Raw genomic sequence first — 24,893 nt, 5'->3', positions numbered from 1 at the left:
CCCCTCCCCTCCCTTTCCCTCCTAAAATTGTATCCAAACGGACCCTAAAGCTTTGCAGAATCTCTTTTGTCAGCTTGTCACTAGTGACGAAGCGGCTCATGGCCTTTCTACATCATCTTACCAGCTTGTCACTAGTCGTCTCTTTTGTCATGAGACGGTTTTAGTTTTATTAGATTTATGGTTTGCTTTTCTCTTAGGAACTGTTGAATGTAATCTTATTAGGATTGCTCATGCTATAGCTATGTCTATAGCCTAAGAAAGCAATCTTTTTCACTCTGACAAAAAAAAAAAAAAAAAAGCTTTGCAGAATCTGTAGTAATGGGCAGCGAAGCACTCACGTAATTTACTTATGATTTGTGTTCAAAGCATTACATATTTACATAGATTGATAGATACAATTCTCAGTCTGTTTTGACACGACAAAAGTGACGACGGAGTAAAGAGGAAAGGCTAAGTCACTATAAATAGTTGGTTCGCATCCTCCTCTATTTGTATCGTACTGGCCTCCTTCCACATAAAAAAACTATCGTGTACCTAAATTTGTTTTATACTGGTACATTTTAGCGATAATTTTCATTTCAATTTTACCTGTAGATCATTTAGTTTAGTTGAAATGATTTTATCAATCACACGTTATTGCACATCCTTTCAATCTTTCATGTGAGTTCAATTTCTCAATCCGTCATCAACAATATGTTAATTGAGGTGAAACATGAGCTACTAAAAGAAAACCATGAATCTACTTGAATACATCAAATGCATTTTCGCATCCACTAGTGATCTCAATTTGCAACATTTACAGAGCCTCGTCTAGCGGAATTGTTTGCTCGAGTTGCAGTTGGAGTTGTCCGGAAAACATCCAAGTGAAATACTCAACTTGCATCTAAACAATTTGATAAGAAAACTAGATTGATCGTCTCGAGTATGACCAACCTATTTCATCCTTTCGGATGAGTGAGGACTGAGGCGAGTTGAAGCCACCGCCTTTCAGACCCAGCTCATCTAAACAATTTGATGGAAATCTAAATAATGAACTAACATTACATCATAATACAAAAATCGATCACAAAACGAGTCTTAATTTCTTCCTTAGCAACGACAATTTAGCCTCATAATACAAAATCGATCACAAAACGAGTCTTAATTTCTTCCTTTGCAACGACAATTTAGCCTCATAATACAAAAATTTCTTCCTTTGCAACGACAATTATCAAGAAGGCCAATACAACTACACGACATAATAAAAAAAGTCTTGTATCTCCGTCTCAACCACTAGGCTATCGCTCGCCTGCATCAAAGCTGTCGACCAGCCGCATCCGCGACAAAGGGCAAGTAAGGCGTCCTACCAAGAAGAGAAGACACAAAACTATACACAAAACAAAACACCAAAAACACAAACAAAGCATTATGTCCCATAACCATAATCTTAAACCCGACTCCGGCTCGACCCGGCGTAAATATCCTTTGCAACAACAAAGGCAGCACGAGAAGCACATCCAACACAAGCGCCTGCATTGCATTGAACCGGACATACCGGCTTAAATTGGGATTCCGAACCACACCCAAATAAAGCGCAAAAAACGCAACAAAACTTGCATACGGCACCGTTTTGAGGAGAGAGAAGATCGGAATAAATGGCTGGAAGAGGACAGAGAGAGGCGGGTATTGCGCGAAGAGGAATCGACCGTATTGTAGACCGTTGATGAAAGGGAGGAAGTATCCGACGGCTGAGATTAATCGATCGATTGCTGGTGTGGTGGTTGATGAGGCGGAAATTAGGGTTTTTTTTAGGGTTAGGGTTTTGTGATTGGATTGATGAATTGTGAGGAATTTGGGGGAGAATTGAGGTTTTAGTGGGTGGGGTAGGGTTAGGGTTGATGGAATTAGGGTTTTGTGACGGTGGTTGATGGTGGTGATTGCGGTGGTTGGACGGTGGGAGAGACGGAGGAGTTGGATTGACGCCATTGGGGTTAATTTGGGGATTAGGGTTTTGAGGTTGAATTGGAATTGATTTTGGGGATTTTTGGGGAGGAAATGAGAGTGTGTGTTTTGAAGGGAGGAAGTGTTATGGTAGGATTGGTACTTGGTAGTAGACTAGTAGCAGTGGTTACTTACTCTTTTGTAAGACGGTTTTATACCGATATAGTACATTTTAAATAAAAATAGTCGTCTTAATGGGTACATTACAAACATATTTTCCTTTATTGTTGTGCAAGATAAATACTCCCTCCATTCAACTCCACTTTACATGTTTACCAACGCGATTTTTACGCAGTAAATATCGTTAGATACGTATTTGTAAAAATTATAAAAGATATTTTTAATATACTCTTAAAGACGAATCAAATAAGATCCACATTAATATATTTTAACTTATGTATCGAGATAAAATTAAAGTTAAATGTCGGCTTGTTAATAGTGGGCAAAAAAGAGACATTCAAAGTGAAGTTGAATGGTTACCGTGACAAATAAGTTACTCCCTCCTATTCTAAATAATAGTCTCATTGTCCATTTCCGTCTATTCACAATATTGTCCCATTGACCATTTTTAGTAAGTGTTGTGTGGTCTAAATTCAGTTCTATTTCCGTCTATTCACATAACTGTCTCATTGTCCGTTTTGTGTGGTCTAAACTCGCTTTCTTAATTCTTATGCCATATTCACAATGAGACATTTACGTAGAATAGAATGGAGTACTTCCTAGTCCGTACTCCGTACCATTAGATATTGAGAAGTAAAATAGATTTTCACTTCACCATACTCACATAAATGACTATATCAATAAAAAATAAATGTTGTAGTATAATATAATAATAATGATAATATAAATTCTGATTATAGATGAGAGATATTCGTCTATAGTTATAAACGGACTAAATATTCACCAATTTGAAGTATAAGATGAGCAACAAGTTGCATGGTGGAGCTAAAAAATGTCACTGCTTTAAGCATTTTTGACTCGCCTTTTACTTTAGACGAATATATCCGTCCACAGTGAGACTAAGGCCCTGTTCTTTTGGACTGAAATTGTCTGAACTTAATGGAGCCGAATCAATCAATCAACTTAATGGAGCCGAATCAATCAATCAATTGAATTGAATCAATCGAATCGATCCAATCGAATCAAATAATAATAAAAAGATTATATTATTATTATTATTATTATTATTATTATTATTATTATTATTAAATATTATTATAATATTATTGATTAATAATAATAATATATTAATATAATCTAATAAGATATATAAAAAATAAAATATTAATATAATAATAAATAAAGTAATAATAATAATAATATATTAGTAATATAAATGATAACATTATTAATAATAATATAATATATTAATAATAATTAATAAAAAACAAATAATATAATAATAACTTATTAACATAATAATATTAAATATAATAATAATAAATAATGAGTATATTAATATAATAACTTATTAACATAATAATATTAAATATAATAATAATAAATATGTGATTAATAATATTAATAATGAGTATATTAATAAAATAATAAATATTAAATAATAACTTATTAATATAATAATATTAAATATAATAATAATAATAATAATAATAATAAATATGTTATGAATAATATTAATATTAATAAATATATTAATAAAATAATAAATATAATAATAATAATAATAAATGTATTAAATATAAAAAAATAATATAAACAATACGAATTAATTATTAATAAATATAATAGTAATATAATAAATATAAATATAATAATAATAATAATAATAATAATAATAATAATAACAATAGTAAATACATTAATATAAAAATAATAATAAGAATATCAATAAGAATAATAATAGTAATGTTGAAATGAATCAATCAATCAAATCGAATCGATCCAATCAATCGAATCGAATCAATTGAGCCAATCAATCGAATCAATCAATGGAGTCGAATCAATCAATCGAATCGATTAGAATCGAAATTAAGTCCAAAAGAACAGGGCCTAATTGTAATGATAACAACTAATCTCTCTTAAAACGGATATATTCCTCATAAGATCAAAACAGATCAAATATATTTAACAAGACAAAAGTAAAATACATAGGGAATAATAAGATATTTCTCATATCTATACAAGTGAATTATTATCTGACTCGTCTTAAGTTTTAGACGGATACTACTTTCGTCTTAAAGCCACCAATGTTTTAACAATTAGTCTCACTATAAACGGATATATCCGTATTAAGTGAAAGACAGGTCAAATATCCTTAAAGTAATGATATTTTTGGGGCTCACCATACAATTTATTGCTTGTCTTGTGTTTAGAGTAGGTGAATTAGTGAATATTTAGCTCGTATATAACTATACAATTGGTCTCCCTTGTGACGGGTTATCATTTGTGCCGGATATTTTGTGAGTTAAAATGGTAACAAAATGGGTTAGTGGAGAAAGGGGAGCACATGAATAGTGTTGCAGAGAGAGAAAAAGTGGGTACTTTGTGAGGTAAAATGGTATCCGTCACTCAAGAGTGACGGATATGTGCCGTCACAAACAAGAATTTGTGATAACTATAAACGGATATCTCCCGTCTATAAGGCAAATTCGTGATGTTTTAATTATATGAAATGTACGTGCACTTAATCTAGTACAGTAAAACCTTAAATTTCCATCCAATCTAAAATAATCAACAATCCCTACCCTTTAAAAAAAGAGGACTTGGTGGTACTGTAGCTATGAATAGTACCATCCAAGTCCTCCCCTCCACCGTTGGATCTACCCTTTCAATCTCAATCCTCAATTTTTCATTAGCACACAGCCACAACTTTCCCATTCTTTCTAAATTCTAACGCTCTACTCAACTCATTCCCGTTTCACCCTCACTTCTCAGTTCTCACTACTCACTCTCACACACTCAGTTCCTCTCAAATATCACACTGCGATGATGATGGACGATGCCGACTTCTTTCTTCATCACAGTTGCTGCGCATCCATATAGGTAGTTATCATCCATCCTCTATGATGTTTTTCGTTGTTGATTGTTTTCATTGTTTTTGTTCAGTTTAATTTTATTTGATACGATTAATTGTTAATTATATTGTTGTAGTTGAATTAGACGATCTTTAAAAATTAGGGTTTGTTGATTTCCCCTTCTTTAGTACCATTGGTTCTTTGTTTTCATTGTTGTTTTTGTTCAGTTTAATTTTATTTGATCCAATTAATTGTTAATTATATTGTTGTAGTTGAATTAGGCGATCTTTAAAAATTAGGGTTTGTTGATTTCCCCTTCTTTAGTACTATTGGTTCTTTGTTTTCATTGTTGTTTTTGTTCAGTTTACTTTTATTTGATCCGATTAATTGTTAATTATATTGTTGTAGTTGAATTAGGCGAACTTTAAAAACTAGGGTTTGTTGATTTCCCCTTCTTTAGTACTATTATTGGTTCTTTGTTCAGTATAATCCGATTAATCTTAAACTGATGCGCTGACTGGTCCTTGTGCTTTCAGGTCCTGTGGAGAGCAGCGCCAAAAGCTCTTTCTTTAATTGGTGGTCTGTTTGGGTGTGGACTGGTGGTTTGCTAGGCATTGAGTCTTAAGCTATGTCCAGGAAAACCTTAGTTGGGGCCTTTGATTTGGACTTTCGTGCACCCTTTTGACGAATGCGCTCATGTTTTTTTTTCTTGGAACTTTGACGTACCGCTTCATTGAGAAATGGGAAGGACAGAGTCCGTTCTTTAAAACTGAAAAGGAGTTTGTTGCATCAGCAAGAAAATGGAATGCCAGGTATTTTGTTCTCACATAATCAAACAAAACTCAAAGAATTTTCAATAATCATGGATCCGAACAATTCAGGTAAATAACATTTAACTATGATTGTCGGCCAAGTAAGTTGAAAAGAACGTGTGCTATTTCCTTAATGTCTTTATTTGCTGCACCTTGCGGGCGTTGATGTATGCGGTCTTTTAGTTTGCTTTCATATTACTTTTGACTTAGCTTTCACAGCATACGTTTACAGCTCTTATCGCATGTTCAAGAGCTCGTAGTGACCAGGATCTGTATGCCTACTGACCCTTGGTGTGGTCGCCCATTTGGCTGTCTTTCCTGGGTTGTTGATGTACGCGATCCACACGTTTGCTTTCCCTTGCCATTGTCTACACTTCCTCAGTTTACGGACTCAGTTGATTACTATTGCTGGATTATCGAGGTTGGGGAACACTCCCCGTCTGGGCCCTCAAGGTAGTATTATGCTGATCCTGCCCATGTTAAATTGAATTTGCTTTGGTTGTTCTATGTTCGATGACTTCTTTTACTGCTGCGATATTAATGTCTTCAGCTTTTTTTAATACCGTTTACAACATATTACAATTCTGGCCTTTCTGCACCTAGAGGTGAGCAGGCTACTTTTTTGCGCTATTTTGTCCGCTGCACTGTGTTTGTGTTTGGCAAGTGGCTGGGGTATACTGCTGCTTGGTAATTCTCGTCCAACTTTTACAACGGCGGTGCTGCTGATTATGCCGTCGACTGTTTTTTATTCCCGGGCTATTAACAACTCCTTTTATCCTTTATGTGTTAGTTTAGCCCTGTTTTTCCTTATTTACATTATCGATTTTATTCTTCTTGTTGTTGGTTAGTTTACTAAGCGTTTCCTGGAATTTTTCTTTTTCTCGTTGTTTATTAGTTTGCTCCCTTCTCTTTTTAGATTAGATTAGATTATTAACCTCTTCCTTGTTCTCATTTTGGTATTTTGGTCAGTTGATTGGAGCCATGGAGATGCTACTGGGCTTGGAATCTCTTCCAAAGGAAAGCGAGTTGCCTATCCATTTTTTATTGATTTCGAGGTATTCGCTTTCGTGATTATTGTTTTGTGTATCTTTACTGTTTTGTTTAGCTTGATGTTTTATTTAACTTGTTTGATTGCACAATTGGTTGTGCGCTTCATTTAGGAGGTAAACTTAATTCCAGGAAAAAATAGTTTATTAGTTTGCTCCCTTTTATTTAACTTGTTTGATTTCAGGTTGTATGGGAGGATGGCAAGATGTTTTTTTTTCAAGATACTAGGTGTTTGTTTCGGTTCTCCTTTGGCCTTATGCTTATTAACCTGTGTTTGTTTGCTAAATTTGCAGCTTATTACGGCTGATTTGACCCCAGTGGTTCCCTTTCAGCTTCAATTCGACAAACCAGCGCCGTCTCAGGTATCTCATCTTACCTTATTTTTGGTTCGTTACTTTGTGAGACAGTCTGGGGAACTGACACATTAACATTAGATAGAACTGACCACTTTTTGGCCGTTGCTTTCTCATTTGTGATCTCAGATTCTAGGCCCTTCATTTTACTTTCGCCTCCAACTACACCTTTTGCCATTCTTTCTGCCACTCTACTTCACTCATTCTCGTCCATCTTTTGCTTATCACTCCTCGATCAACACTCTCAGCAAAAACCTAGAGGTATTTTTACTCTTAAACCCATTTTTTGTTGTTTATTATTTCAAATTTATTTCGTTATGATTATGGTTATGGGGGTATGATGTTGTTAATGGTGCTCTGAGTGCTCCATTTGCGTAGTTTGTTTAAATCCTTGTTTTGCCAAGTGAATCTATTTAGTTTGGCGTTTAGGATATTGTAATCAGGTCTTGATTCGGGATCCAGGTTTCGTAGTATTGTTAGTTTACCCCTGTTTTTCCTTATTTACATTATCGATTTTATTCTTCTTGTTGTTGGTTAGTTTACTAAGCGTTCCCTGGATTTTTTCTTTTGCTCGTTGTTTAATAGTTTGCTCTCTTTTCTTTTTAGATTATATTAGATTATTAACCTCTTCCTTGTTCTCATTTTGGTATTTTGGTCAGTTGATTGGAGCCATGGAAATGCTACTGGGCTTGGAATCTCTTCCAAAGGAAAGCGAGTTGCCTATCCATTTTTTATTGATTTCGAGGTATTCGCTTTCGTGATTGTTGTATTGTGTATCTTTACTAAGTTTTGTTTAGCTTGATGTTTTGTTTAACTTGTTTGATTGCACAATTGGTTGTGCGCTTCATTTAGGAGGTTCAATTGTCTACCTGTTTCGCCTTCTTACCGTCTATTATTGTTTTTTTGTTGGTTTCTAGGCCAATTATTTACTGGGTCTGGCAGTACGGGCATCGGCCTGTAGGTCAGCAGTTGAATCTGTTCTCAAGCTGGAGCTTTGTTTAATTCTCCTAAAAGGTCGAAAATATAATTTTTACTCCAGTTGCCCCCCTGCTCATTTTACTATCTCTCGTTATCGTTTGCCCCTCTTTTTCTTGCTACTTATCTGAGTCTTTGCAGTTTACTGTTCGGTTTGCTTTAATGAGCTTCCACATTTGTCCAGGCGGTTTTTTTTCAAGATACTAGGTGTTTGTTTCGGTTCTCCTTTGGCCTTCTGCTTATTAACCTGTGTTTTTTTTCAAGATACTAGGGGTTTGCCTATCCCCGGGTGTCAAAAAGTCTTACCTGCTGCGAAGCCAATTAGGAGAACCATTGTCAGAAGGTCTTTTTTGGCTATTCTTGGCCGAAAAGGTATGAAGTTCCTTTTTAAAACATGTTCTTTTTTATTTCTCAATGTTTTAGCTAACGCAGGGTTTAGTTTGCGATTGGTAATTTTGTCATGAGGAGTTTCAGACACTACTTTAAGTCTTAGAGTTCCTTATGTTTACCATTTATATTCTACAGTCTGCCAGCATTAGATTCACTATTCAAATAGTTGTATTTTCCAGAATATAAAACTCTTTGATTCTTTTTTTACTGACTAATTTGATCTCTAATTTTGGGTCCTCATTAGTTGTTACAGATAATTCTTCAAGAGTAAATGAAGTCATTGCCTGATTGCATTGTTCAGTGCATTTTATCTCACCTAAACAATGCCAAAGATGTGGTATGTTGTACTTTTGATTCCAAACAATGATAAAAGTCAATGTCATTCGTCAAAAATCTTGACTTCTCTAGAAACATCTTTGATTCTGCACTTACAGGCCAGTTTGCTAACCCGGATCAACCAGCACCTGAGCTTGAGAAGAGAAAGCACAAGCTCAAAAGCCTTGTTCAATCCCCCAGCCCTTTCTTCGTGGTCAGTTTTTTTTTTTTTTTTTTTTTTTTTTTTACTATTTTTTTCCTTTTTTAATACATTTTGTAAAGTTAAAGTAGGTACAGAGTACATTTGATTTAAATTGCACTCCACTCGATTTCCTGACTATTGATTTGCTACATTTCCTTCTTTCATTGTTGACATTTTCTGCTTTCGTTGTTGATTTAGGAGTTTCCTTGTTACAGGTTTTATCATGCTTGCCGTTGGGCTTTGTTGTTTACTGTCGCTTGGTGTCGCTTACTGTCGCTTACTGTCACTGCCGGGACAGAACCCTGCCAATTCTCGAGTTGTGTCGCCGTTTTTTTTACTACAGGTGTTTTATGGTTTGCTCAGGATTTTCTTTCCCGTTTGTTTAACTACTCTACTCACAACCCATGCTGATTAAGACTAATTTAATAGTTATGTTTGATACTTAACGGGTTACAGCAAAGTTAGCCCGTTACCTACCCACTTTTATCAACATTTATAGGTGGTTTTAAATGGCCAGTGAATATAAAAAACCAAACACATGTGCAAAAAGAACAACAAAGAAATTCGACAAACAAGCGCGATGTTAAACGTACGATAAATTAAGGACATACCGCAGAAAAGACTGATTTACATATTTTGCCAATGATCCCATTTCTGCAAGGATTAACTTATGCTGCCTTTTTCAAATGCAGCTGTTGCTACGTGCAGTGTGATCTACACGTACCGTACCTAACTGCTGTCGGTCGCCCAACGCTGCGACCTACCAAGCATGTGTTTAGGAAGCTTTGCAGTTCGGTCTCTGCACATGTATGTGCACCCCATCCCCGGCAAGTTCGTTCATACTGCAATAAATTAGCAGTGTTTCTTTGCTCTACAATTACATGGACACTTCAATAAATTAGTGGTTCCTCTTTGCTCTAAAATTACAGCTATTTGTAAACGGGGCAGATAGTAACGATAAGAACACACGAAGCCGCAAAACACGACTAAAAAACCTTAATTTTTAGACAAGAAAACAAAAACAGTCAGCGACAAAAAAAAAAAAAACTGCGAATAGCGTATAGTGTGTCGTTAACCGTGCGAAAAATAAAGGCGAGGCCCGCCTTTCCGATTTTGGAATTTATTATCCGTAGGCATGTCGAACGGCTCCGCAGTGTCACACTTACTCATTTACATAGTCTGCCATTTACCCCATTTCTTAAGGAATTAATTGACGATGTCTTTGTTGAAATGCAATTGTTGCTACGTGCGGCGTGGTCAAAATGAGCCATGCCCCACTGTTGTGGAGCGACCAACACGACATATTACCAAGCGTGGATCTTTGAGGATTTGGAGTTCGGCCTCTGCACATGCATGTGTGCCCTGTCCGGATAAGTTCATTCGCATTTCAAGAAATACACGTTATTGGTGGTTTATTGACAAACTACAAGTAGTGTATAGTGCGTAGTTAACTGTAGGGTAAATAAAGGAGGGGCCTGCCTTTCTGATTTTTGGCTTTTATTATCCGTAGGCATGTCGTATGGCCTCCCAGAGCAATGCATACTGATTTACATACTTTGCCATTAACCCCAGCTCTTCAGGAATTAACTTACTCTGCCTTTGTTCAAATGCAGCTGTTGGTACGTACGGCGTGGTCAGGCTGAGCCATTCTCCACTGATATAGAGCGCCCAACACGACAACTTACCAGGCGTCGGTTTTGGGGGCTTCACAGTTCGGGCTCTGCACATGCATGTGTGCCCCTGTCCCAGTAAGTCCATTCACATTTCAAGAAACACACATTGTTGATGGGTAATTGACGAACTACAAATAGTGTATAGTGTGTCGATAACCATACGCTAAATAAAGAAAAGGCTTGCATTACTGTTTTCTTGCTTTTATTATCCGTAGGCATGTCGTGCGGCCGCCCAGTGTTACTGATTTACATAATTTGCCATCTACCCCATTTCTTCAGGAGTTAACTTACGCTGCCTGTGTTCACATGCAGCTGTTGTTACGTGCGGCGTGGCAAAAAAGAGCAATAACCAACTGCTGTAGAGCGCACAACACGACAACTTACCAAGCATGGGTTTTGGAAGCTTCGTAGTTCGACCTATACACCAGCATGTTTACCACTGTCCCGGTAAGTTCATTCACCTTTCAAGAAATGCACGCTGTTGATAGTTAATTGACAAACTATAAGATTAAATGGTTCAGTTGTGTTGTTTGGTTATTTTACGCTTGGAAAGCTACATTTGTCTTTTTTTTTTATTTTTATTTTCGGCCTCTCCACTTATGTAGATGTACGTGAACTTAAAGTCTGCCGTCACCAGCTTGTCAATAAAGCCTTGGGAGTGCGATGGGAGTGCTTCTACAGTATCTGAAACCGGTAGTTATGCATACTATTCACTAGAGGCGTCCAGCACTTTAAAAAAAAGCGCAAACTTGTCATTCTGTCTACTTTGTGAGAAATTCAGGGATTCCCCGATAAAAAAAAGGGTCCACCCTTGCTGTTCTATGTAATTTGTGAGAAATACAGAGAATTCCCGAGTTTACTTCTTACCTGTGGCAACTGGATGTTTACGCGTTAACCCACTTGTGTCTAACTACTATATATACTAATCCAGTATTTCAAAAACCGTGTTGTGTATCGTCCTCAAAAGGACGTGATCAGTACCGACGTTTAGACAAGCTAACAGATAGCGGAATACGGGTTATGACTTTAATAAGTCACTAAGTTCAGAGATAAATGTTTCTTTGACGTTTAATACGGTACTTGCTAAAAAGAACGTAAGTAATGTTAAACTTCAAAACTTAACACTGGTAATTACATATTACCGTTATAAATCAGCCTTAAATTGATGGGGTTAACACAATTACTGTTACCATATCTTAGTTTAACCAAACATTTAGTTGTACTATCATAATTAATATAAATTAATAAATATAATCTAATACACTAACTGCTCTTCAAAACAGCCGTACAAATCAGCCTACAAATATCATTAAATATTGAGAAGAATAGTGGAACACCAATATATTTCAGCCGTTCAGTGACAAGACTGTACTGTTCAAGTTCACTATTGTGCATATGTCATAAGGGATGTCCTCCACTGTGCATGATTGCTAATAAATGCTCGTCTCCTTCACTACTATATAAACCCAATAATAGGATTCCAAAAAAACACCCACCAATCTTCTTCTCTTAATCATAATTCCTGCATCCCTAAACAAACTCCAACCAACATTCCCTCTCTAAAATGTATGATTATACATGCACACGCCCGTTTATTATAGACGAAGGTGATCGAGAAGATTTTTTTAGAGGATATGTGGACTGGAAAAAAAAAAAAGGAGTTTAATTGTAAAGGGGCATTTGTCACTTCTGGAATAGAAAAGGCCGAACCAACTGGTGGTATTGAACACCATCCTGTTCTCGCTTTAGAGGACATGGTCTCCAATGTCTTTAATAGGCTTGCAAAGCCTGATAAGAAGAGTATGGCTGAAGTTTGTAAGACTTGGGCTGCATGGTTCGCTGTGGGAACCAAAACATCCAAAGTGTTTGTTGATTATAATAGGCAATTAGTTACAGAGAACTATTAGGGTAATGATCACAGCACGGAGGGAGCAAAAGTTGGTCCGCCCCTACTACCTATGCAGAGCTTATGTGAGTGAAAGGGAGAAATGTGAGTTTCATCGCCGACTGGAGAAGGAGATTGCAGACCAGGAGGACTACATTGAGTACACTAACGACGACTCTGGCAGCGAGGGGTATTATGACAAGGCAAAACCGTTTGTTCTAATTGTCAGGCTAATAACACCTTACAAGAGGAGCATCACTGGCTGCATGTGAAGCTAAGGGAATTTGAACGCAGAAATGTGCGCTTATACCTTGGTTGTAGCAACTGTGGCACAGGCAACGTTGAAACTGTAGGTGTTGCATATACATGTACTGCTTGCCTAAAAGAGCAAGTTCTTTCCACTCCACGGTAATAACAACTATCATTACAAATAACAACCATGACATGTTTTGTGAGCACAGATTTACCATGAGATTTGATGCTGCAGGCGATAGTGGAAATTATCCTTTCACTGCATTCACTGAGAACGCAGAAATACTTTTGGAGGTGAAAGCAGCAAACTTGTTCTCAATGCCTACACAGGTATTCTACCTATACAAATTTCGCAAACGCATTACGCTTTTAAAGCGATGTGTGATGTATGCAGTGCACATATTCCTAGAACCACTATTTCAATACAGGAATTCTGCATAGCCAGATGTACTATTTAGAATTAACAATCTGGTAATTGATCTCAAAGATAACCTGCCCACTCCCAGATTAACCAGGTGTTACGCAGTAACCAAACCCAGACCTATGGTCTAGGGCTCACCATAATTACATTCAATTATATGCAGGAACGAGAGAGCTACCTTAGCTACATGCTAAATAAATTGGTAATACTCCATTCTACATTCGTGTTGTGCCTGACAAGTCTCTTTCCCGTACTCAAGAGCTGAAGTGGGTGCTTGATCAAGTCTCTCTATTCTAAACTACAATAGCTGGGGACAACTTGCCAACTTTTGGCCATGTTTTGTAGTTTGTGCTCGATCAAGTGTCTCGAATCTAATGCAAGTTTGACGCCCGACCGGCAGTTAACCAGCAGACTCAGTAGACGTCTATGTCATGTTACTATCAAAAACAATTTCTATTATATGTATATATAACTAGCTACGCTGCCAAACATCACTTCAACTATGGCTATCGCTCCTCATTTCACCCACCGCTTTTTCCGCGTCTGCCTATTTATCGTTGTACGCTGGTATCTATACTTCGACTCCGTTTAAAAAATAGTATGGCCTAGCACCTTTGGCATGTTATATGCCTTTTTATCTGTGCATGATTGCAGGTGTTAGAAGCCAAATTGGCTGAAGAATTCAGCTCTTTATATCCCAGATGCAGGACGTTTCAAACTATTAACAGATAAAAGGTTAGATAGAACTACCGTAACGACCTAGGAATATATTGCAAACCCGATAATTGACTAGCATCTACCTTGATTTCGTATAAACGATTTAACCAAATTGGGGCACCGCGCCCGGTAGGGCGCGGAGCAACAACTAGTAAATTCAAAAGTATACTTCGAGGTTTACAAGAAATACAGTAAAACTTTTTCCTAGATTATTTAGTTAATTTTTGCCTTGTCCTCCAAGGTATTTTTTTGAATTTTAAATTTCATAAATTAAAATAATAACCACCTTACTTTCCAAATCCTACCCTAATTAGAATATCAGACTCAGATACCAAGTATTTGGTAATACCGTAACTATATATACATAAGTAAGTAACATAACAATATCTTCTATCAGCAAAAACAATAATACAACATCAAACACTCTTTTAATTACTACACGCACAATGGCTTTCAATGGAGAAATCTATGAGATTTTTTCATGGTTACCACCAAAACTACTTTACAAATTATCAAGTAAAAGTAAACCATGCTCAGAATTTCTATCAGAAAGTCGATTTGTTGAAAAACAATGTCGAAATTCTGAAATAAAACCGGTAGAATACATCCTCACACAAGATGATTCTAACCCACATAGTAAGGCTCAATACTTACGAGTTTGCACATTGGGTGATCCGGATCACGATCAAGCTTCCAGGGATAGAATTTCGTCTATGATTCCTTCGAAAGAATTCAACGATTTGAAGGATAATAGTCGCGTCATTGCTTCTAGCAACGGTATACTTTTATGCCAAACGTATAATTTTCAGAAACCTATGAAATTCTTCTTGTGTAACCCTGCAACAAGAAGTATCGCGTATATTCAGCCGCCTAGTAAAGACATAATGGTTGAAGATACGGAGGTTGGAATTGATGCAAGTATTGCTTGCATGGTTTTTATATGTGGAAAAAATTACTCGGAAAAACCGAGTAAATTTCCCATGGATTATACCTTATTACTATTTTATCATACCCCAACATGGTCTAATTACCGCAATGTATACGTCCTAAAACACGGTAATTGGGAATTGAAGAGGGAAAACCTTTTTATTGGTCCCGGAAACGTGGACTTTCAAAATCCCGTCCATTGTACTGACGGCCTCTACTTACTATCAGATGCAAGTTACTTGCTTCACTATGACATCCAACATGGTACGTCGAGGATTTTGCCCTTGCCCAATGAAGCACAAGACGATGATATTATTCATACAAGCATCGGTATATTCGGATGGGAGAAAAGTGACATGGATCACTCGTGTTTTCGGAGTATTTGTTTGGTAAAAATCAAATATTCCGAAATAATTTCAATATGGACCCTCGATATTGGTCATATGGACCGTGATAAATTAATATGGCGCGAGACGTCTATAATGAACAAGAGTAGAGTAGATGATTTAGGTATCGAAGGTTTTGTTTCATGGCGGCCGAGTTTTGCAATTATCGAGAAGAAATTGATAATGGCTGCTGGAAGACATGTTTATAGTTATTGCTTGGAGGACATGAACATGTTACGTAAAGCTAAACGGGTGTCCAAGATTAATGGCGATCCGAGTGGACCTTTTCGGTTTTATAGCTATTCCTCTACTCTTCGGCCTTGTAACAAGGACATTATTACCGGACTAATGTCGTCTTAAGACGGTCTTATCGTAGAGTTGTTCGATTCAAGTTGTTTAAATTCTTTGTATGGTCATTAATTAGTTGATGTGGTGTTTTAATTGTATTTTCATAATTAAGAAGTCTTTAGCTTGTGCTTGTCCTCCAAGAAGGCATATTAAAATTTTTATTATATTGTATTTCATTGCGTATTAATTAATATATCAAAATTTTCATTTATCCTCCCAGTTTTGCTGTCTTGTCTTATTATGTTTTTCCTTTATGTATATTTGGCTTAATAATCTATTTTTTTGTTGACTATTAAGATCAACCTTTTAATATCACGAATTTTCATTTAAGACGTAAAGACGACACTATCTGTTTTAAGATTACAACTAGTTTTGTGACCCGTGAGAATCACGGGTTTGATTGTTTTTGTTCTTTTATTTTTGCGGTATCGTTCATGAATGCGTTATTCGGCTTGTTTGCCTTCGTGCTTATTATCTTAGAGATATGTTGGTAGGATACCTAAACAAGACAATAAAGATGGCCCTGTCAGAGTTCATACGAATATTGCATATAAATTAAAGAACATACGAATGTCCATTATCTGATTTCGAAGGCTGGTATTGCATATAAATTAAATGGAAAATTGTAGTGTCTTGTGTTTCATCAGAGCACTTTAAACAACTTATTCTCAAAGCCTATAAGCAAAGTCAACACAAATTATGGGAAAACGTAAAATTGCATTCAAACAGTGGAATATTAACTTTGCAAACTACTCTTATTTTGCTACGGTCCTCATTGTCTTTGTCCTTTTACTGATTGTTGTCTTGCTGTGTTAATTATTGTCGGCCCCTTTTCTGTTTTTGTTCTCTGCTTTTTTTACGGTGTTTAGATTGTCTCTGGATTTCGAGGGCGCTTAGCTTTGTCACGGTGGTTATTCAGTTCATTCAACATTGACGACTTTTGGTATTCTAGTACTTGATATATTGTTTTTAGTGTTGTTTTGGTGCGTTCGAAGAACCTTGGTCCTATTTTTATCCGACAAAGAAACAAAATGTTGGACACTTGGACATCTAATTCTATTCCTTATTACCTAACATATTCTAATGAAAAAAAGAAATATAAAATAAAGTAAATATGTAAAATATATAAATGAATGGATGGTAATGATATTTTATAACTGAATTTTTTACATATTGCCTTTAGTCAATTAGAGACGATATGAATAATGCGCAGAAAGCGCTATGTTAAAATACAACTTATGTTTATCTTACTAATTAGGTTAAAATTACAAGTTTATTTTCTTAAATGCAATGGAGTTTGTTAAACTTTTAACAAATAATACATTTACAATTCTTGTCGATTCGTCGGTCTTGCAATATCGTCCTTGTAAATTCAATTGATTTCCAACGTATTGGGAAAAATATTATTGAAATGATTTTTGTATAACGAAAGACCTAAGTGATATACTTAAACTATTAGCAAGGAGTTGATGACATGTGACTTATACAAATAAATTTGTAGACTAAATACTCATTCAATAATTTTAAAAATAAATTTTATGTGAACAATTTTTGAGAGGATACATGAGAAAATGTATTTGTTAAACAATGGACATCATTCTAGTTTCATTACTATATCTCTTGTCAATTAGAGTCATCTCTATATCTTTTGTTGTTGGTGAACCTTTATGTGAGGAGCTTTAACGCCTATCCCAATGAATTTCAAAGAAATAAGGATACACAATTTGTATTATTATACTTCTTCCATTTTTTTAATTATCACCTCATTTGCTTGTGTGCAATAATTAAGATTAAGAAAAGATAAAAACCAATTGAAAATAAAAGGAAAAAGTTTGCAATTGGTGGAGTAATGTGAGAATTTTACCCTTAAACGATGACATTATTTTGTAATTTTAAAAAAAAAGTTATAAGAAACATTTGGTAAAAAGTACTTCCCAAAGTAGAAATTAAAGAAAAAGGGTGATAATATAAAAATGGACAAAAAAAGAGAAGTGAGGTGATAATTAGAAAATATTCGTAACAATTGATTATGAGAAAACAAAAAAGTAAACATTTCTCGAAGAAATATTGAGAGTGCTAGAAGAAAATATTTGATGGAAAACAAAAAAAATGATTTAAAGGTTTGAAAGCATTCAAAATGGAACAATGGATTGGAGAATGATCATCATATTTCAATCAAAAACCATGCAAAATATTTACCTTGATCCGCATTAAAAGATCCGATTTATATCCTTGGAGCATATAACTTCAACACTTCCATTAAGACATTTGATTTATAATCTGTTTGTCAACTAAGATATTTGATTTATAACCTGATTGACAAAATACAAGTTGAAGAGTATACGGAAAACTAATAATTAGAGATTCATACTACAATTTGATATTGCGCATACATCATAATAATAATAAAAAAAGGAAAACTCAATGAAAATAAAAAATATATTCAAGTCAAAAGATGATTGCAAAGAAGTTTCATAACCATTATTTCCATATTTCATGCAATGTTTTTGATACGTGAGTATATCATTCTCCTGCAATTTTAATACAAACACAAAAATAATAATTAAATAAGATTCTAACTATTTATTAATTCAAAACATAATAAGAATAAAAAAGTTAAATAATTCAATTGGTTATATATGCATACTTTACCTACCAACTTTTTGGATAAAAATGAAAAATAGGATTGTTGTATATTTATATAAGAAATTTTTTGTAATTAATTATCTAATTAATTTCCATAATTTATTTGAGAGAAGAAGAATGTTGTGTGAACTAAAGGGGAGATAAAAAAATTATGGTGAAATAAATACAAAGTATAATAATTGTTAGGAAAAATAAAAAGACCATCTATTAAATAAAAGAAAAAAAAGGTAAATCATGAATAGGTAGATTAATATCAAATTTATGGGAGGAAAATAAAGAGTTTGTATTAATTTGTTTTTTGTGTTTGCCACTAATATTTTTTATTTTGTTTGTATTTTATAAGCATGTAACATATGGTATTTAGAGTTTACTTTTTAGTTAGATAATTACTTACTTTTAGTTAGACCTGGCAAACAGACCGGGTCGTGTCGGGTTCGTGTTCGTGTCACATGTAAACGGGCCAGAAACCCTTCAACCCAAACCCGACCCGTTTAAATCTCGTGTCGTGTTTGTGTCGACCCACTTACATAAATGGGTCATCAAGCCTCAACCCTAACCCGCTAATATCGTGTCGGGTTCGGGTCGTGTTTTCGTGTCATGTCAATATTTGGAAAGTTTAAGTGGGTTAATTTATTAAACAGGTCATTCGTGTCGGGTTCGTGTTTAGAGAGCTCAACCCAAACCCGACCCAATTAAATATCGTGTCGTGTTCGTTTCGACCCACTTACATAAATGGGTCATTGAGCCTCAACCCAGACCCGTTAATTTCGTGTCGGGTTCGTGTCGGGTTTTCGTGTCGTGTCATTATTTGCCAGCTCTACTTTTAGTTAGATAATTATGTAATTAATATAATTGAATTATTATTAACCAATAGAAAAATTACACGTGGATTAAAATTAAATGCTTTAAGTAGGCTTTTAACTATATTGTATAGATAGATAGATTGATAAAATGCAAAGAAAAATAACATAAAATGTGGCACTTAAAATTGCTTAACATGACACACGTCAAATAATAAACTACCCTGTTCTGGGTGTGATTACGGAGCAGTGTTGTTACCACGTAAGCTTGTTGAACGATGACTTTGCTTGACTCTTCCTTTCGGCCTCTCCTGAAACAATGAACAAACTGAGGGCTCGGCTTGGCACCGAGCGTACTCACTCCGACGCTCAAGTCAGTAAACTTAAAGGGATTAAGTTGTGTGATACTTGGCAAAGTATGTTGTAGAGAGATAAGAGAGTTTATACCAGATTATGAGTGGTTTTGGGTTATATTTTTGATTCTTTCCTCAATGAGGGTTGAGGAGTATTTATAGACTTTCACCTTTTGTCACGTAGTGGCCAAGTGGCTAGCAGGTGGAAAGACCGTTCTACCCTCGGCCGATGGACCCATGGCAGGCCGGCCGAGGGGTCTTGGATATGAGTACGCGGATATGTATCCCGGCTGGCTAGTTGTCCTAGCCGGGACCCAAGTGACAGGCCGACAGGTTGCATCGGCTAGGCTGTCTAATACGTTGACTTGCTGTCTTTTATCTTTGACCTTGCTCAATATGTTGACTCGGTCAGCGGGTGCAGAATATGCCCCATCATACCCATCTTGCCTTTTTATTATATTGTATAGATACTAATAGTTAAGTCATTTATCATACTAAATTTTGAAAAAACAATTAATTTGGAATAAATTTTAAAGGATAATTAAATAATAAAAGTGGAATGGAGAAGGTCTCATTTAAATTATCCTTTTCGTGATAAAATTTCATGAACTAAGTACATGGTATTACTACACTTTTAAAATTCTATTATTAGTGTTTAATTTACTTATGTATTTACAGAATTTGTTTGTAAATTATTTAAATTAAATAAAGATTTTCTTTTTCATATATTTTATGTTTTCCAAAACCTTATCCTTTACGTGAAATAATTTCATGAACTAAATACACGATATTACTACCCTTTTAAAATTCTATTATTAGTGTTTAATTTTATTTAAGTATTTACAGAATTTGTTTGTAAATTACTTAAATTAAATAAATATTTTCTTTTCCATTTATTTTATATTTTCCTAAGAAAATATTTTATATGATATTTAATACTCATTTGTTGATTAATTAGTAATGTAAAACATCTTCTATATACAACAAAGTTATAATAACAACAATAGTGAATTGGTGCCTTTCAAAAAAACAAAGTAGTGAATTAGTGACAAATCTGACAATACAATTTTTTTTTGTTTTCAACGTCATTTATTCTTCTTCGTTCTTAATTTCTTATGTATTCAGTTTTTTTATTTCAAATACATATAATACTAATCCATATGAAATTTCTTGAAATTATCAACTTATAGTTAATGCGTATTTTCTTATTGTAGTTTTTTTTAGTCAATTAAGTTTAAAGCTAATGGAATATGGATGTATTTTTAAAGGAAATAAGTAAATTAAATTAATGCAATATAATAATAAATTGATAATGCATGTCATATTAGTTTGCCAAGTCACATTGTTATTGTGTACGTGGCTTTTTTTCATCCCATGTGGCATTGTCTACGTGTCATTTATAGGCTAGCCTTTTAATAATATTTTATAGATTACATATTACTTGTTTATATAAGATAAACATATTGCTTTTCTCTATGTATTTTTATATATATAAGTGGTATGTAATTAACCAGTCTTAAACTTAAGACGGATAAAATAATATCTAAACTGAGACTTACTGTTTTAGTACTATATCATATTATCTTGTTACACATCTTGCAATACATTTGATTGTATCCCATTTCAAGGAAATATGTAGAGGCTATTTTGTTCCTTTTTTTCAAATAACACTCGATTTATTAACTGAAAATGTTCAATTGCATGTATATACAAATAGTTTTTATTTCGATACATTCTATAAATAGATACTAAAAAATCAGGAAAATGCTAAAACAAGGTCAAAATCGAAGAAAATAACAATACAAACCTAGAAATGATAGATTCAAGCATAGTCCATTGATTTAGTATATAAATCACTATTAGCAAACCTCTCTTACTCAACCAACAAATAATAATCTAGTACGAGTATTTATTTTCACGTCCTTCAATTTTCTCGCTCCATTACCTAAAATTCATACATGGAGCTCATAAACATGACGAATAATTTATTTTACCTACTACTTTTCTCATCCATACTCCACTCATTACCATCCTCAGCTTCTCGGGTCAACCCTACCGACTTCTCAATGAAAATTTACGATGTTGTGAGAGATTTTGGTGCAAAAAATGATGGTAACACGGATGCAACACCTGCATTCCTTAATGCATGGAACACTGCATGCGCCTCGTTAACACCGTCACAAATTTATGTACCTAAGGGTAATTACGTGTTAGGATCCATATCTTTTGAGGGATTTACTTGCAAAAGTTCAACCTTGTTTATAATTGACGGTACACTTATTGCAAGTAATATCGACACTAAAGAATATTGGATTTGTTTCCATAATGTTAACGGTCTTCATATTAAAGGTGGTGTCCTTGATGCTAAGGGTAAAACTTTGTGGGATTGTAAATTAGGTGGTCGAAATTGTCCCATGGGTGCTAAGGTAAATTCAGAATTTACGATAAATTACTATAAAATTCCGTCCCATATATAGCATTCAAAACTACGTACTTTATATAAGATTTACTTTTTAATCATTTTATTTCGCGCTAAATACTTTATTTTTCCAAATGCAGTCATTGAACTTTGATAACTCGAAGAATATAATTGTCGAAGGTTTGACATCAAGAGATAGTCATTTTTTTCACATTGCAATAAACGATTGCCAAAACGTAAATATGGGAGGCATTCTAGTTACAGCACCTGCAGATAGTCCCAACACTGATGGTATTCACATTGAGCGATCTGACAGGGTAACTATCACGCATTCTCAATTTATGACGGGAGATGATTGCATCTCAATTGGTCCTCAAAACCAAAATTTATGGATTGAAAACGTAAATTGTGGACCTGGTCACGGTATCAGGTAAAGATCTAACTCAATCTCTTTATCTAGAGAAAAAGAAACATACATCAGATGTATTACCTCAGATTTTAGTTGTTTTTGAGCATATGTGTATTTTTTCTGAGCTTATTACCTCAAATTTTATTTGTTTTTGAGCATATGTGTATTTTTTCTGAGCTTATTAAAGTTTATAAATTAAATTTTATTTTATTTTGTCAAAACTTAAATTTAACTAAGTTTGTATGGAATGTTTTTGAATTTTATTGTAATTTTTTGAGCTTAATATTTTAGTGAATGAACTCAGAAACTTTATATTAAAACTCATAATTTTTAAAACAAAACTTAAAAATTTTATTATCATGCTCTCATAATTTTTAAAACAAAACTTAAAATTTTTATTATAATGCTATGAAACTATAAAACATTATTACAAACTCAGAAACTTTATATTAATTTTTTTTTTATAATGCTCTGAAACTATAAAACTGGTGGTAATACATCGGATGTATAATCCAATTATTGCTTTATCTATAAAACTGGTGGTAATACATCGGATGTATAATATATATACAATAATACAAATAATCCGTCATATCTCCATTTACTTTTTTTTTTTCAACATACGACTTATAATTTGATTATTGTGATTGTTGTATCTTTTTTCAGCATAGGGAGCCTTGGTAAAGGTCAATCGGATGAAGGTTTGCTTGTGCAAAATGTGACGGTAAAATCGGTAACTTTGACGGGTACACAAAATGGGCTGAGGATAAAAACGTATGCAAGCCCTATTGAGGGAAATGTTAGAGATATTTACTTTCTTGGAGCAACTATGACCAATGTTGGCAACCCAATCATCATTGATCAATTTTATTGCCCACATGGCAATTGCACAACTGGCCAGGTATTCAATAAAATTGTTATTTTTTTTCAAATCGGAAATCTCGTAAATACAATTAAATTTGGATAAAAATCGTTACTTTTCGTCTTTTTGAACTTGCGGCTAGGTGATATTGTCAACCAAAGATTTACTTGGTTAAAAAGTTTGATTTACCATAAATCTTGTCACGAATTTAGTAAGCAATGATTTTTTTCTCAAATCGGAAAACTCATAAAGAAAAGTCAATTTGAAATGAAAAATAATATTCGCCGTTTTTTGAAACTTATGACCAGGAGTTATATTTCGTCAAAGTCTTCTATTCAAATATTAGGCAAAGCTCAAAAAACCTAAAAATATAGGACCACCACGTAAAATTTCCCTTTTTATATACTCGTATTATTTAAGATGAATCATTAAGCTGAAGCATATTATATCATCAACCTATATATATATTATAACCGCTTTTGTTGCCCTGTTTACAGGAATCGGCCATACAAATTAGCAATGTGGCATACAAGAACATTCGAGGAATATCATCATCACCACAAATTGTAACATTTGATTGCAGTCTTGAGAAACCGTGTGATGGTTTACAATTACAAGACATCAAGCTTACTTATACAGGACCGGGTGCTCCTCATTGTGAAGTAAAGAATGCTCATTGGAGAGTAGGAGGACTTATCCAACTACCTACTAAGTGTCTCGCCTAATATACTGACGGTTTTATACTTTTATATGAAAAATTGTTTTATACAGGAACGAATGTCATCATATTCTTTATTGTAATCATTTTACTTTTACTTTATTTTCAATATAAGGAGTCAATTGTAATCGTATCCTTTTTTGTTATGGATCTCGGTTCGAAAAACTCTTAAAATCTCCTCTTAGACAGCCTTGGTTACCGAGTTACTATTTTTAATTTTTACTATGTAATACTCTGTAGTGTAAGTCTTGCTTGCGACGGGTCGCGGGTTGCGACGGGTAGTTTGTGAGAGGAAATGGGTAGAGGGGACAAGGTGGGCACCCACCCCATGTGCTTCCCCACTCAAGGCAAATGGGTCATTTGTGAGGGAATATGGTATCCGTCTCTTATTTGTGACGGATACCTTCCGTCACAAATAAGAATTTGTGTACTCTGTAATATTTACCCATATTCAAGAAAAAACAAAGATAATAGCTACCCCAAATGAATTCGAGTTGGTACTTGATAGTTATTGTACTAGCATGTCTTGTTTGGGCTACCACAAAATTGGGAAGTAAAAATTCGAGTGGGTACTAGTTAGGGTAATGATACAGTGAGCAGTAAGAGGATTATACATGTGATGTACTACCTCCAATTTTATAGTTCTAATTCTATAGTTTATGAGCATTCTAATAAAGTTTTTGAATTTTATTTTAAAGTTTCTGAGTTTATTCACTTAAACATTAAGCTCAAAAAAATTACTTTAAGTTTAGTTAAATTTGAGTTTTGACGGAAAAAATATTAAAATCTAACTTATAAACTTTAATATGCTAAAAAAAAAATACACATGCTCAAAAACAAATAAAGTATGAGGTAATAAGCTCAAAAAAATACATATATGCTCAAAAAACAAAAAAATTAGAGGTAGTACATCCGATGTATGTTCCTTTTTCTCTATAGTGAGTGGCAGCTCGTCTTGCTTCAGACGGCTGTTTCTCGTCTGAAATAAGACAAGCAACATATTGTCATTTTACAATAAAATATTGTTA

The 24,893-nt window shown here is 34.3% G+C and overlaps 5 protein-coding genes across 6 annotated transcripts in view; 3 read left to right on the top strand and 2 right to left on the bottom strand.

Moving 5' to 3' along the window:
* The window catches only part of LOC141619243 (uncharacterized), a 70,926-nt gene extending 68,229 nt beyond the window's left edge, over positions 1-2,697 (bottom strand). The window contains exon 1 of the mRNA XM_074436270.1: positions 2,461-2,697. The gene's annotated coding sequence lies outside the window, so the exon portion shown is untranslated. The remainder of the gene's footprint in view (positions 1-2,460) is intronic.
* Positions 1,060-2,087, bottom strand: LOC141619244 (protein TIC 20-II, chloroplastic). Its single transcript, XM_074436271.1, has one exon. It carries the CDS (start codon positions 1,963-1,965, stop codon positions 1,294-1,296), a length of 672 nt encoding a protein of 223 aa, XP_074292372.1. The 5' UTR covers positions 1,966-2,087; the 3' UTR covers positions 1,060-1,293.
* A 2,161-nt stretch (positions 2,698-4,858) lies between the features above and the next one.
* LOC141619233 (uncharacterized) lies at positions 4,859-11,722 on the top strand. 2 transcript variants are annotated; one of them, XM_074436261.1, is made up of 15 exons: positions 4,859-4,983; positions 5,492-5,767; positions 6,000-6,220; positions 6,737-6,822; positions 7,108-7,176; positions 7,297-7,428; positions 7,827-7,912; positions 8,085-8,514; positions 8,786-8,869; positions 8,967-9,061; positions 9,265-9,392; positions 9,742-9,856; positions 10,663-10,797; positions 11,035-11,169; positions 11,328-11,722. In XM_074436261.1, exons 3-8 carry the CDS (start codon positions 6,097-6,099, stop codon positions 8,167-8,169), a joined length of 582 nt encoding a protein of 193 aa, XP_074292362.1. In that variant the 5' UTR covers positions 4,859-4,983; positions 5,492-5,767; positions 6,000-6,096; the 3' UTR covers positions 8,170-8,514; positions 8,786-8,869; positions 8,967-9,061; positions 9,265-9,392; positions 9,742-9,856; positions 10,663-10,797; positions 11,035-11,169; positions 11,328-11,722. The 2 variants fall into 2 exon arrangements, with proteins under 2 accessions (XP_074292362.1, XP_074292361.1); XM_074436260.1 differs by lacking the exons at positions 9,742-9,856; positions 10,663-10,797; positions 11,035-11,169; positions 11,328-11,722 and having other exon boundaries at positions 8,085-8,181; positions 8,414-8,514; positions 9,265-9,498.
* A 2,721-nt stretch (positions 11,723-14,443) lies between these two features.
* LOC141621004 (uncharacterized) lies at positions 14,444-15,670 on the top strand. Its single transcript, XM_074437733.1, has one exon. The coding sequence runs from the start codon at positions 14,444-14,446 to the stop codon at positions 15,668-15,670; it is 1,227 nt and encodes a 408-aa protein (XP_074293834.1).
* A 5,853-nt stretch (positions 15,671-21,523) lies between these two features.
* Positions 21,524-23,872, top strand: LOC141621003 (polygalacturonase-like). The gene is made up of 4 exons (XM_074437732.1): positions 21,524-21,883; positions 22,017-22,306; positions 22,952-23,186; positions 23,645-23,872. Exons 1-4 carry the CDS (start codon positions 21,524-21,526, stop codon positions 23,870-23,872), a joined length of 1,113 nt encoding a protein of 370 aa, XP_074293833.1.
* Positions 23,873-24,893: the final 1,021 nt, after the last annotated feature.

Source organism: Silene latifolia, chromosome X (genome assembly GCF_048544455.1).
Source record: "Silene latifolia isolate original U9 population chromosome X, ASM4854445v1, whole genome shotgun sequence".
Classification (NCBI taxonomy): Eukaryota; Viridiplantae; Streptophyta; class Magnoliopsida; order Caryophyllales; family Caryophyllaceae; genus Silene; species Silene latifolia.
This window is presented reverse-complemented; position numbering and strand designations above follow the sequence as displayed.

What these genes read in the sequence shown, in the direction of transcription:
- LOC141619244 (XM_074436271.1), bottom strand. Translation starts at nt 1,965, where the DNA reads ATGGCGTCAATCCAACTCCTCCGTCTCTCCCACCGTCCAACCACCGCA.
- LOC141619233 (XM_074436261.1), top strand. Translation starts at nt 6,097, where the DNA reads ATGTACGCGATCCACACGTTTGCTTTCCCTTGCCATTGTCTACACTTC. An exon ending in TCCCCGTCTGGGCCCTCAAG is followed by an intron (nt 6,221 to 6,736) that starts GTAGTATTATGC and finishes TATTTTGGTCAG; the next exon opens with TTGATTGGAGCCATGGAGAT. An exon ending in CATTTTTTATTGATTTCGAG is followed by an intron (nt 6,823 to 7,107) that starts GTATTCGCTTTC and finishes CTAAATTTGCAG; the next exon opens with CTTATTACGGCTGATTTGAC.
- LOC141621004 (XM_074437733.1), top strand. Translation starts at nt 14,444, where the DNA reads ATGGCTTTCAATGGAGAAATCTATGAGATTTTTTCATGGTTACCACCA.
- LOC141621003 (XM_074437732.1), top strand. Translation starts at nt 21,524, where the DNA reads ATGAAAATTTACGATGTTGTGAGAGATTTTGGTGCAAAAAATGATGGT. An exon ending in GGACCTGGTCACGGTATCAG is followed by an intron (nt 22,307 to 22,951) that starts GTAAAGATCTAA and finishes ATCTTTTTTCAG; the next exon opens with CATAGGGAGCCTTGGTAAAG. An exon ending in GCAATTGCACAACTGGCCAG is followed by an intron (nt 23,187 to 23,644) that starts GTATTCAATAAA and finishes CCCTGTTTACAG; the next exon opens with GAATCGGCCATACAAATTAG.